The 11,776-nt window shown below is 36.6% G+C and overlaps 2 protein-coding genes across 4 annotated transcripts in view; one reads left to right on the top strand and one right to left on the bottom strand.

The window, feature by feature from the left end:
• Nucleotides 1–3: 3 nt before the first annotated feature.
• Sas10 (UTP3 small subunit processome component Sas10) lies at nucleotides 4–6,467 on the bottom strand. The gene is made up of 11 exons (XM_089860566.1): nucleotides 6,332–6,467; nucleotides 6,050–6,200; nucleotides 5,932–5,982; nucleotides 4,742–5,074; nucleotides 4,531–4,671; nucleotides 3,614–3,720; nucleotides 3,425–3,521; nucleotides 2,139–2,545; nucleotides 1,583–1,649; nucleotides 1,237–1,344; nucleotides 4–1,178 (listed from the first exon to the last, which is right to left on the bottom strand). Exons 1-11 carry the CDS (start codon nucleotides 6,346–6,348, stop codon nucleotides 1,089–1,091), a joined length of 1,569 nt encoding a protein of 522 aa, XP_089716692.1. The 5' UTR covers nucleotides 6,349–6,467; the 3' UTR covers nucleotides 4–1,088.
• An 866-nt stretch (nucleotides 6,468–7,333) lies between these two features.
• LOC149710262 (transmembrane protein 53-B-like) overlaps nucleotides 7,334–11,776 on the top strand; it is a 19,930-nt gene continuing 15,487 nt past the window's right edge. For 2 of the 3 annotated variants that reach the window (XM_089860567.1, XM_089860569.1), the window contains exons 1-3: nucleotides 7,334–7,532; nucleotides 10,375–10,909; nucleotides 10,972–11,079. In XM_089860567.1, coding sequence (XP_089716693.1) covers nucleotides 10,423–10,909; nucleotides 10,972–11,079 — 595 coding nt within the window. In that variant the 5' untranslated portion in view covers nucleotides 7,334–7,532; nucleotides 10,375–10,422. Of the gene's footprint in view, nucleotides 7,533–9,609; nucleotides 10,212–10,374; nucleotides 10,910–10,971; nucleotides 11,080–11,776 lie in introns of those variants that run through there. The other variant, XM_089860568.1, reaches the window with a different exon arrangement.

Genomic DNA, 11,776 nt, shown 5'->3' on the forward strand with positions numbered 1-11,776 from the left:
GTGTCAGAATTCAGAAACGAACAAACTTTATTCGCAGAATATTTTGTACAAATTGATAAAATTAATTCACCCTAAGATGGCCAACATACATCGTCTGCTCATGGATTAACTAACGCTAGGGATAGTTCGTTCCCCCAAAAAGATGGAGCATGCATGTTCCAAACGCCCACTAGCAGCAGCTACTATCCCTAACAGGAAGTTATAAGAAAATTGGACCAAATATCACGTGGTCTATGACGTCAAAATTTAAATCCTGCCCAAATTGGGCAAAAACGATTTATTTGGCCTAGAGATGGCGCTATATCTACATCCGTTTTGGTCCAATAAATTGGGGGAATGAAGAGGGGAACCAAGGAATAATTCGGAACATGTAGTTGACGATAGAATTACATGGAAACACGGTTAGTGAACAATCCCTAGCGTTAGTTAATCCATGGTCCGCTTATTTCTATTGTTTGGAATAAATAGGCTTAATTATGGCCCCATTAAAGGGAGGGTGAAGTAGAAAATCAAGTGATTTTTTATCGATTCTTCTACTAATTTCAAGACCAGTCTGCATATAGTGAAACATTCAGGAAATACCAGCTCCGAATGATTTTAAAATTAATTCAAATTAGGTTCAGATTTTAAGGATAATTTTAAAGAAGCCCCTCCGACCAATCGCGTAACACCCTGCCTTTTCATTAACAAAATTCTCGTGGCACGCATGCTCCGTGTTGAATGAAATTTATCACGAGATTTGATAAAATTAGGCGCGCGACGTGATAATCGTAGCGCGAGACATGGAGCGTGCCACGTGATTTTTGTTAATGAAAAGGCAGGGCGTTACGCGATTGGCCGGAGGTCCTTCTTTAAAATTATCCTTAAAATCTGAACCTAATTTGAATTTTAAAATCATTCGGAGTCTGTATTTCCTGAATGTTTCACTATGCAGACTGGTCTTATAATTAGTAGAAGAATCGATAAAAAAATCACTTGATTTTCTGCTTCACCCTCCCTTTAAAAGTTAAGTTAGAAAAATAGGTGATGTCTGATGGCCAAAAGGGTAAATATAAAAATAAATCAAAATTATTAATTATAATTTCTGTTTATTTCAGTTTACGGCCGTGTTTGACACCGACTCTAATTCCAGACGTTTCTCCACCGTATCTTTGCAACTCTTTCCTAGGTTCTCTTACCTAATAAACATACGTAATTAAATCAAATTGTTTTTAATTCACATTTTTTTTAAATTACCTGTCCCTTCCTTCTGATTTTTGCTTTTCGGAATTTAATTCTGTGTTTGACTCTAGGGTTGCGATACTCTTTTTTACGATGTGGCATTAAACCTTTGTTTTTCGCAATCTAGAAAATGAGGGGAAAGTATATTTTAATATTTTTCAATTTTCTTCTTGAAATAATGTCTTCACTTTAAAAAAAAAAAAAAAACATTTTCCCAAGACCTCAGAAAATACTAGTCAAAAACTTGTTCGCAAACTTCAGATTCTGTTTGCCACAAGGCACAAGTGTTCGCTGTTTTGAACAATTTACTGAGGCATAGCAAGAAAATTGAATAGTTCTGTCTAAATCATAGAAATTATACCTGATAAGTGATTCCTCTCTTTTCGTTCAACTCTTGGTCAGCATCTTGTTCAATTTCCTCTTCACCACTTAAAATAAGACATTTGCTTTAACATGTGCTATGAAATTTCGACTAACATTGATACACTAGAACCTAAGCCCCATTTGCCTTTGCCATAGTTTTTTGTTTTTTCCCATACCCTATGATAATAATCTGAGCTTTGTCTATGAAGGGGTTTCCACACTAAGCCTGTGGCTTGTTTACAGGTGGGTCCCTTTACATTGCATAGAGGGGTGGTGGCTAGCCCCTATGCCACAGCTAACCTACAGCGCCCTATACTAACTATTACCGTTAACCTCTGCAAGTTTTGATGGAAAGAAGAAGCCGGGTTAGACCGCGGAGGAAAACTCCTTTAACAAGCGGGGAGAGAACTTGCAAACTCTACGCAGAAGGATTTGTTCCCAGATTTTCACCCGGTGCCACAGTCCGGGATCCCACCCGGGATCCTCTTGCTGCGAGGTGAAAGCGCTAACCACTACGCCACCCCACCTTTCATAAGATCCACGTTTGTACTTACTCTACATCATTTACTTCCTGATCGTCACTCTGACTACCATCATCATCATCATCATCATCACTTCCTTGTTCCAATTCTTGTTTTGAACTTTTGAAACCCTTCTTTCGTTGTTCATTGACCTCTTGATACATTTTCAACGCTTCTTTCTCATCATTTGTTTCTAATCGCTTCTTGTTTGGTTTCTTCTCATCTTCAAATCTGACTTTCTTAGTCTGCGCAGATTTTTCCTCCATTTCAGCAATAATTCTCAGTTTCTTCGTTTTGGCTTTAGTTTCTTTATCGGGCTTAGCGTCAGACGAAGGAACTTCAGTTGACGCTTCCAGAACTTCATTATTTCTAAGTTTCTCTAAGGCACTTTCGATGTAGGGAGATAATTGATCATCAACCACTTTCAGTTCTTTCAAGAACTAACGATAAAAATCGTGATAAAGTTAATTAAACTTCAAATTAGTAATAATTATGAAACTAATTTGTATAGAAGAAGGATGATACTTCATCCTCTTTATATTTTAGTCATGTAACGTCATCCTTCCCAGGTTGACCCTTTTTGTTTTCTCTTTTGCTCAACAAACTTCAGATGTGCATCGCACCGTGCTACGGTAAATTCTATAACTGTTTGGTATTTACTAAATCCTCAGCAATCAACCCTGCACAAACCTTGATTGTCTTGACGTGGGACAAAAACACACAAGCGCATGCATGCGACTTTGCAAATAGTTAAGTGCTAATAGAGTAATAATGAGGGAACTATTTATCGCGTATGTGATTCGGTTTAGTAACCTTGTACCATGGATAAAGAATGCGCGTGAGGAAATTTGTTTTCACTCTACAGGATAGGCAACTCCCTATCTCGGACGACAGCTTATTCTGTATATACTCTGTTACAACATCGGTTGTCAGCACGCGCAAATATATTTCTCTATGGAACGTAGCTTTGTACGTGCTGTCAAGAGACTAAAAACTTCAGGATATTTTAAACGATTTTAAATCCTGAAGATCCTGTTTTTTGTCTCTTGTCAGCACGCGCAAAGCTAGGTTAGATCGAGACCTAGCTTTGCGCGTGCTGACAACCGATGTTGTAAAGAGTATATACAGAATAAGCTGTCGTTCGAAATAGGGAGTTGCCTATCCTATAGCGTGAAAACAAATTTCCGCACGCGCATACTTTATCCATGCTTGTTAGTTGTTTTAGTTCTGATGTTGGGAAGAATGACGTTACACTTACCCCGCTTTGTGCAGTACACTTTGTTCGAAGAGAAGTATTATATACTTCTAGTGTTTATTACCTTTTTAAAGTAAGCCAGTTTCTTGATAACGGGATGATTTCTAGTGAGAATTCCTTTGCTCTTTAAAACCATGTAAAAACTGATATTGGTGCAATATCTAATAATAATGTATTCAATTCATGTTTATTTAATGGGAATTGAGTTATTGCTTTGTTTAAGTTAAGTTTTCAAAATTATAATGATACATACAATAGGGCTAATTCGTGTTTGAGTAGAATGTATTCGGCTCCTTTGACTAATTTCCCTTGTTTAGCGTAAGGAACCAATGGAGACAATTTATCATTCACTTCCTTTAGCTAATTAAAAATAGATTTCGTTTGTCAACTTTAAACATGAATTTACATAGACAAAATTCAGTCCGTTTTAAAGGGAGAATGAAATGGCCATTTCCTAACTTAATTCATTAATCAAGATGACAGTGTCAAAGTTGAGCCAATAAGTCTAAGCACGTAAGTTTTAATTAAATATATATATATATATATTTCAATATCTGGGCCTTCAGTCAAGCGATTAACTTTATTCTTATTAATACTTTTTAAATCTTGGTTAAAACCAAGACGTTTTGAACTTCTGATTAATGTTTTAAGAACCAAGCGTGTATTTCCATATCAGAAACACGATTTAAATTAAAATTAATATAAAGTGTTTGGTAAGTTTTGTTAATGATTTTGATATTGTTTTATCATAAGTTTATAAGATGTTAAATAAGTTGTCAGTGGTTACTGAGAGCTTGTCACTAAGTGACGTAGGTGAAACATCTTAGATTGTTTTAAAGCGACGCCTGGTGAGGCGCTGTCAAAGGCTTAGTACAGACTAAATAGGAAGATGGACTACATAATTAACTGAGTGCAGTCAATTCTCGCTTTGTTCTTCAACTAGCTCCCAGTAAGTCTCTAGCATAGTGTCAACCTTATGGAACAGGTCTTATAAACTCATAGTTTTATCAATATAAATTATAAAACGATTTAAAATGGTTGCCAGATCATTTCATCCTGCCTTTAAACTAAAGTTACTAGCAAAACAGGGGAAAACTGTTCAATGAGTGTGGATCGTTGCGATTTCAATTTTTCCCTGTTTTGTTAGTCTTGTCAGTTCAAATTTCATACCAATGTTTGAAAATCATCAACTAATTCTAGAAATTCAGGGGATTCCTTCTTCAATAACTCCAACTTTTCATTGCGGCTCATTCGAGATAAATCTAGCGTAACTTTTTCTTCTTCAACTTCCCCCTTTTCTTGTTCAACAGGCTGCAAAGAAATTTAATCTTCAATACACAAAATTATTTCAAAATATATAACCCTCGACTCTAAAACTGACTTTAAGCCAATCAATTCCAAAATCATCTTCGTTGATTTGTTGAAGTAGCCTTTTCTGAATGGCCAAGGCTTCTTTCTCCTCAGCTTGAGCTAATTCTTCGTCCTCGCCCGTGAATCCCCCGTAATCTCCATCCACGTAATCGGTGTCATAATAGGTTCCCTTTCTTTTACCCCAGGCTTTGACATCTGGTAAGCCATCATCTTCGTCCTCCAAGTCACTGGCAATTTCATCCTTTTTTGCCATTCTCTCGTAGTAATCATTGTCCAGCAACTCATCGCGTTCCGATTCGTTGTCGGACAACGAATCCGATTCGCCTCCCAAAGGTAAAACTTCCTAATTGAGGAGTTAGAAAAAATCTCTCTAAGTTCGTCTGTAAGCGATAACCGTTCTCCATTCCTACTTCTAAAATTAAATCTATCCCTGGTGAAACTAAAGTAATTATTGTGAAAATTGGTAAGAAATTGTGTTTGAGGTGCTTTAAAGCAACTGTAGGATCTTCCGGGACCCCTAACACTTCGGTTGATCTTCTACACACAAATTTTACCTTACCAAAGGCAGGCGCCAATCAGAACTCGTTCATGAGGGCGGAGCTAAAAATAGCCTTTGCTAAGCTCCACCCATCGATTATGGGAGCATCTAGTGGCATTTGTTTAAACTAAACCACAGCCAAGACTTGCTTTAAATTGCGTTTCCTTCAGCGCCCCTTGCTTCTATACACCAAATTTATCTTGCCCTAGGCAGGAACCAATAAAAACTCGTACAAGAGGGCTGAGATAAAACTAGCCTTTGTCAAGCTGAGCACGCTATGCTCTGGGAAAGCAGTCTTTAAGGGTCTAAGCCGTGTTTAACTTTAAACTTAAAGGGACGTCAAACTTTTGAGAAGTCAGTTTTAAAACTTAAGAAGAGTCCTATAGAAAGGGGATTGCTGAGAGGGTAAACAAACGAGTGTGTTAAATATTTGGATAAACAACAAATTGAATTGAGGTTGGATGTAAATAGACTAGAGATTATAGCGAGAGAAGTGTAGGTCAAGCTTAGTACGATGCTTTTCAAGAACATCCATGGTTTATTGCTAAAAGAACTGCATGTTAGACGCTTAGCATTTTTTTTATGCACATTGCATTTGCAGCAACAGCCCACCCTGCCCCCTATCCTAACTGCAAGTCAACGTTTATAAAATTGACAGTTACTTCATATTCCTCCTTATCATGTTCATCCTCTTCGTCACTTCCCAGTAAAATCTATTAATGAAAAAAAAAAACATTTTTTAATTTTAAGAAAGGATAATCAAAGAGTTAGAAACTTTACTTTATCTCTATCAGAATGAAATTCATCAATATCATCATACATCAATTCCCTGGAATTGGCCTCAGGGACGGTTTCATCCTCAAAGTTGTTTTTGGCACCAGATTTCACGATTTTTCCTCGTTTTCCTGATGATATAGGAGGCGGATTACGTCTAAAATTAATTAGAAACATTCATTGATTTTCACTTCATAGTTATGTTAACTTTTGAGTTTTGAGTCTTATACATGCTAAGTACTGGCAGCTTAGTGGGAAGATAAAAAGTGCATAAATTAATTGACTTACTTCCTTTTATTCGGCATGTTTATCCAAATTATTATTAAAAATGGTGTGATTTCATTATTTTAATAGCAAAATTAGGAATCGCTTAAGTCTCACTCTCAATGCAAATACCAAGGCTTTTAAAACACGTGGGCTCCTCCTGGCATGGAGAGATTTATTTAATTTTTTAATTCCCAGATAGATGGCGGTACCACTACAAGGGCGGAATGTAGCGGAATTTTATAAGTGAGAAAACACGTACTCAGGGCTTGACTTTAATCGTAAGTCATTACAAAGGAAATCTATGTTGGTACACAGTTGGTAGCCCGCCCCTAACTGGTTTTTATGTTCACCTACCCGTAGCTTAATTAATAACCACAACGTTTTATAGGATGGATTCTGGCGTGTGTCTGTGCAAGTGCTTCCTCCCTTGCACTAAGCCTGCTATCAAAGAGAGTATAGGGGAGGAGTTGAAGCTCCCCCGCTCCACAAGGCTAAATTACAATGTTGCCCCTACTAGTGGTACGAGGGAGTTTCCGGCTCAGTCGCGCCACCTGCGATACCATTTAATGTCTCAAACGGAAATGCCTCGGTACTGCGCATTGAAGATGCGCGGTAGAAAAGAGCAACAAGATTTTCCCCTCTTTCCACTCCTCCCCTATACTCTCTTTGCTGCTATGAAATGAAAATTGTACTGTTTTGCTCATAGAGATTTTGCTTCTAGCAGACGACGCTAAGGAAAAAATCGACAACTACTTTTGTTTCCAAGATGGATTCAAGTAGAAATTATAATAAATGGTCATGGGTTGACCGTGATTCATGTCTGAATCAAAGAGGTTAGGCTTAAATCACTATCTTGTAAAATAGGTGGCGTTGCGTGGTGAGATATTTTTGAACCAAGGTGCACACCGTGCACTAACACACATAGTGTTCTAATGTCTATGCTAACACACGTAGATATTAAGAAATGATTTTCGTAACACTTGTTTTGCGCAGAGAGCAACAAAAGTGGACAGGCCACGCCTTCCCTCGAGCTTTGACAAGTGACGAGACAATCGGGAGGAGAAACCTTGGAATGAATGCTGCTGTAGGCATTAAGTGACACCGTGGCTGATTGGTAAGGGCCTGAGGCAGCATGGTGTACTGGCGTATCATATCAAGTTTGAAGAATTTTAGCTAGTACGGTTGTATGGCGGCAACTTTGATTATACTTCAAGCATTAATCGTAAGTTTTTTGATCACTCCTTACATTTTTAGTAACCCTGCGGTACATTTTTCCCCATATGTTTCTAATAGTTGCCATTATCAGTTTGTTGCATACAAATTCGGCATTCTTTTTAAATACCTTCGACTCCCCTTAAGTTTAGCAATCGCAAAGATGTTTTCTATGGGTAGGAAACTAGGAAAAGTAGACATTAGAGCGAATAGATGAGTTACTCTTGTTAAGCAGTCTTAGATAATTTAGATTTTGACTTGGCCAAAAACCCACGGAGCTTATATGGATTCTTATTTCTATGCAAAGTCTAATATGGTTTCTATATGGGTTGCCCTTACTTTTGCTAATAGTAGGAATGCAGGATGATTAAGCATTAATAATAATAAAGAAAAACCCAGAGAATTTGCAAGCTTTTGAGGAACCTAGCTACATTACACATACCATGAAGTTCGATGATAAGGCCAATTGAAATTGTTATCACCATGAATTTATTTATTAATAAATAAATTCATGTTATCAATTTTTCTTTTACAAATTCTCTAGAATAATATAAAATAAGCTAGGGATAAACAGCGTGAATCATAATTGAAGTTGATATGTATAAAGCTTGGCAAGTGATACTGGACCTTAGAAAATTAGTTAATTAGTTGCAAGGTTCTCAAATAATTTTTAATTGAAATTGAATAACATAGTAAAGTCCAAAATACGTTTTTGGTTTTCAATTTGATTGGACAAAGCTTTATGTCAAACCTGCAGCCAATTAGTATAAACTTGTTTTATAAATCAAACCAGTAAAAGCAATAAAATATATTTTAATAAACCTTCAGTATCATGGCCTTGTTTTCAGTGGCACGTGCTATCATAAACAATATAACTAAGCTATTAGGTTTGTAAGAAATCAAGGGGGGGGGGCGTTCTTTGAGCGATTTGGAATCAAAACTGTTCTATGAAATTTTGCCATAAGCGGAATGTTTTACAGATAGCCCCTCAATATAGTTTAGAAACTGAAGGGCAAATGCTATTTTAATTTAAGGGGTCATTCTTAAAACACTCCAATACCAAACATAACTTGAAAACAGTGACCCCAAAGAGAATGTACCATGTAGTATATTGTTATTGGTGACCCGGACGCTAAAATGTCATAAAACATTTTCGACTCCATGTCGCCCAAAGAACACCCCTACCCTTCTTACAGACTATTTAAAAACACCCTGTAGAGGGTTTCAAATCACATTTAAAAACCATGGTTGATTCGCATATCTGCTAGCTAAAAATCCATTATGTGCCCACCTACAGTGCAACACACCTGTACAGGCATTTAAGCATTTAAATTATAGCTAGTACCCCTGCACTTTTCTCTCGACTCCCCCCCCCTTAAACGCGCTATCTCAAAAGAAGTGTTCAACTGTACACGTTATTTTGTACCATTAGTAAATGAACAGAAACGATTAATGTATCCCAACTCCCAAGTATGTAAGAAATCAGTACAACGTTTATTTCAATTGAGTTAGGCCTAATCTTGGGAAGATTTTATTTAGTATTAATAATAAATGTAACTGTTTGATCTTAGGAGCATAACATTTTATTTATTTCACGTAACTGCGATGTTACACCTATTTAGTTTTTAAGTTTTTTAGTTCTAAGTGTCATTATTTCCTCTTGTAAAAGCCGCGTGGCCTGGAGGCCAACCGGATTATGGGAGATTTAGAGGAAACTTTTTGGGTTTTTATTTTAATGAATCTAGAAATCCTTGAGTGATATTTTGTTTAAGGGAAGGTTATTCAATATTGTTGGTCAATCATTTGGCCTCAAAACCCTTTTAAGCCATCTCCTATGGTCACCAGGGTAAAGTCAATTTTCTTATTTTGTTTATACCCGGGCCCGCTTTGATATATAGTCAGGCCGTTTTTTTTTTGTTTTTTATTAATTTTTTTCTTTGCAAATTGTAAGCCCCCTGCATGAAATTGTATTATTTATTAATTTTACTTGAAACTCGATGTTATTTATACTATTTTAGTTACGTAGAAAGACTAGTGTGAAATATATGTATTAGTTTTAATTAATATCTTTATTATAGTCATTATAAACTTTATTTATTGGTAATAATCCTTGAGTTGTTTTAGTTACATAGAAAACCATAAGTTTATGAGATATGTTCCATAAGTGTGACACTTCGTAATGCTTGAAACTTGCTGAGATCGAGTATTTCAGTGGGGGAAAAATTTCGTCTGCTACGAAAATTGGGCCTGCCTTTGAGTGTAGGACGGACATTTTATGAGGGTTTTCTCTATGGGCAAATAGCATTGGTGACGTAGCCATTACCCCCTCTGAAATAGCTCTACAGAGCTATCTCAGAAGTCTTAGTGTGACGTCACCCATGCTATTTGCCCATAGTACCAAAGCGGTACCAAACATGGCCGCCCACAGCCCGTGACGTTTTACCTAGGCGCTGACGTCACAACTGAGATAGTTCTATACTCGGTTTTTGCAGTCCATCTTCCTATTTAGTCCAAACTTACTAAGCCTTTGACTGCGCCTCACCAGGCGTCGCTTTACCCAGAATCTATGACGTATAACCTACCTCACTCATGACAAGCTCCAGTTTGTAACCACTAACCAGTGACAAACTTATGGAACATATCTTATAAACTTATGGAAAACTTTACTTGAAAAAGTGCTTCATTTTCGGTATAAATTTTATTTAATTGTATCTGAAAATCTTTATTATATTAATTGAGCTTAGTACACGGTCTCCTCTTAAATGTAATTAGTTCTAAATTAATTACTAATTACATTTAGTATTAATACTGACCTTTAACCATTAATTAACGTCATGCAAATCTATTTTCAGATTATAAAATAAATAAGTAATATTTGAAAATAAAAAAACAATCAAATCATGAAACTGTTAAAAGACGTATCATCGAAGAAGCTTCGAGACTTTGCCTACGAATTTGTATCTCCCGCTTCTTCTAAGTCAACCTCAAGTACTTATGACCATCAGAACCGGAAAGAGAGCCATGCCGTTGTATTTTTAATTGGCTGGACTGGTTGCAAAGATCGCCACTTATCCAAATACAGTTCATTCTACGAAGAGAAAGGTTTCAGCATTCTACGATACAGCCCATCTTCTAACCTGATGTTTGGATTTGATCCCGAAAAAGACCTGACTCGACACGCTCAAAAATTGCTACAAATCTTGAAAGAGAATGAACTGGAGTCGGTTCCAATTTGGTTCCATTTATTTAGTAACGGAGGCGCCGTCATTTATTATTTGTTGTCGAAAGAATTGCAAAAACCGGAGAATCAAGGGATTAGAATAGCCGGAACAATTTTTGATAGTTCACCCGCATTGATGACTAACAGGACCACACTTAATGCCATAAGTTAGATTTAAATATAATTTTAATAGTTAAGATTTTCATTTAATTCATTTGTGAAATTTTAGGTTCGGTAATTCCTGGTAACGCCGTTAAAAAATATTCGCTAGGAGCGGCTGCGATTGGCTTTTTATGGTTTTCTTACGGAGTTAACAAGTTTCGAGACATTTTCACTGGTAAATATTGAATGGTTAATTGGTGCTTACCTATAGAATAATATGGGGTGAAATTGGCCTTGAGGTAATTCAAAAATATAAAATTTAGGAAATAAGTGACAAAAACCAATTTATTCTTCGAGATAGAGGGAGGGGATATAATATTTTCAGAAATGAACACGTACATTTTGATAAAGGAAAAAAATGTACTAGCATCATAAAAATATGAGAGTAATTTGGTATTTAAATTTTGAGATTGTTACAGGGCAGGGTTGCCACAGTACCTGGAAAACGTGGAAAAGTCAGGGAATTTGGAAAAGGGTGTAAATAGTCAGGGAATTTGGAAAAGGGTGTAAATAGTCAGGGAATTTGGAAAAGGGTGTAAATAGTCAGGGAATTTGGAAAAGGGTGTAAATAGTCAGGGAATTTGGAAAAGGGTGTAAATAGTCAGGGAATTTGGAAAAGGGTGTAAATAGTCAGGGAATTTGGAAAAGGGTGTAAATAGTCAGGGAATTTGGAAAAGGGTGTAAATAGTCAGGGAATTTGGAAAAGGGTGTAAATAGTCAGGGAATTTGGAAAAGGGTGTAAATAGTCGGGGAATTTGGAAAAGGGTGTAAATAGTCGGGGAATTTGGAAAAGGGTGTAAAAAAGTCGGGGAATTTGGAAAAGGGTGTAAAAAAGTCGGGGAATTTGGAAAAGGGTGTAAATAGTCAGGGAA

The sequence above is a fragment of the Phalangium opilio genome, unplaced genomic scaffold (genome assembly GCF_054372755.1).
Source record: "Phalangium opilio isolate 3A_F unplaced genomic scaffold, DU_Popi_V2 ptg000011l_1, whole genome shotgun sequence".
Lineage (NCBI taxonomy): Eukaryota > Metazoa > Arthropoda > Arachnida > Opiliones > Phalangiidae > Phalangium > Phalangium opilio.

What these genes read in the sequence shown, in the direction of transcription:
- Sas10 (XM_089860566.1), bottom strand. An exon ending in TTGATGATTTTCAAACATTG is followed by an intron (nt 3,721 to 4,530) that starts GTATGAAATTTG and finishes ATTTTTAATTAG; the next exon opens with CTAAAGGAAGTGAATGATAA. An exon ending in AAACACGAATTAGCCCTATT is followed by an intron (nt 3,522 to 3,613) that starts GTATGTATCATT and finishes CATTATTATTAG; the next exon opens with ATATTGCACCAATATCAGTT.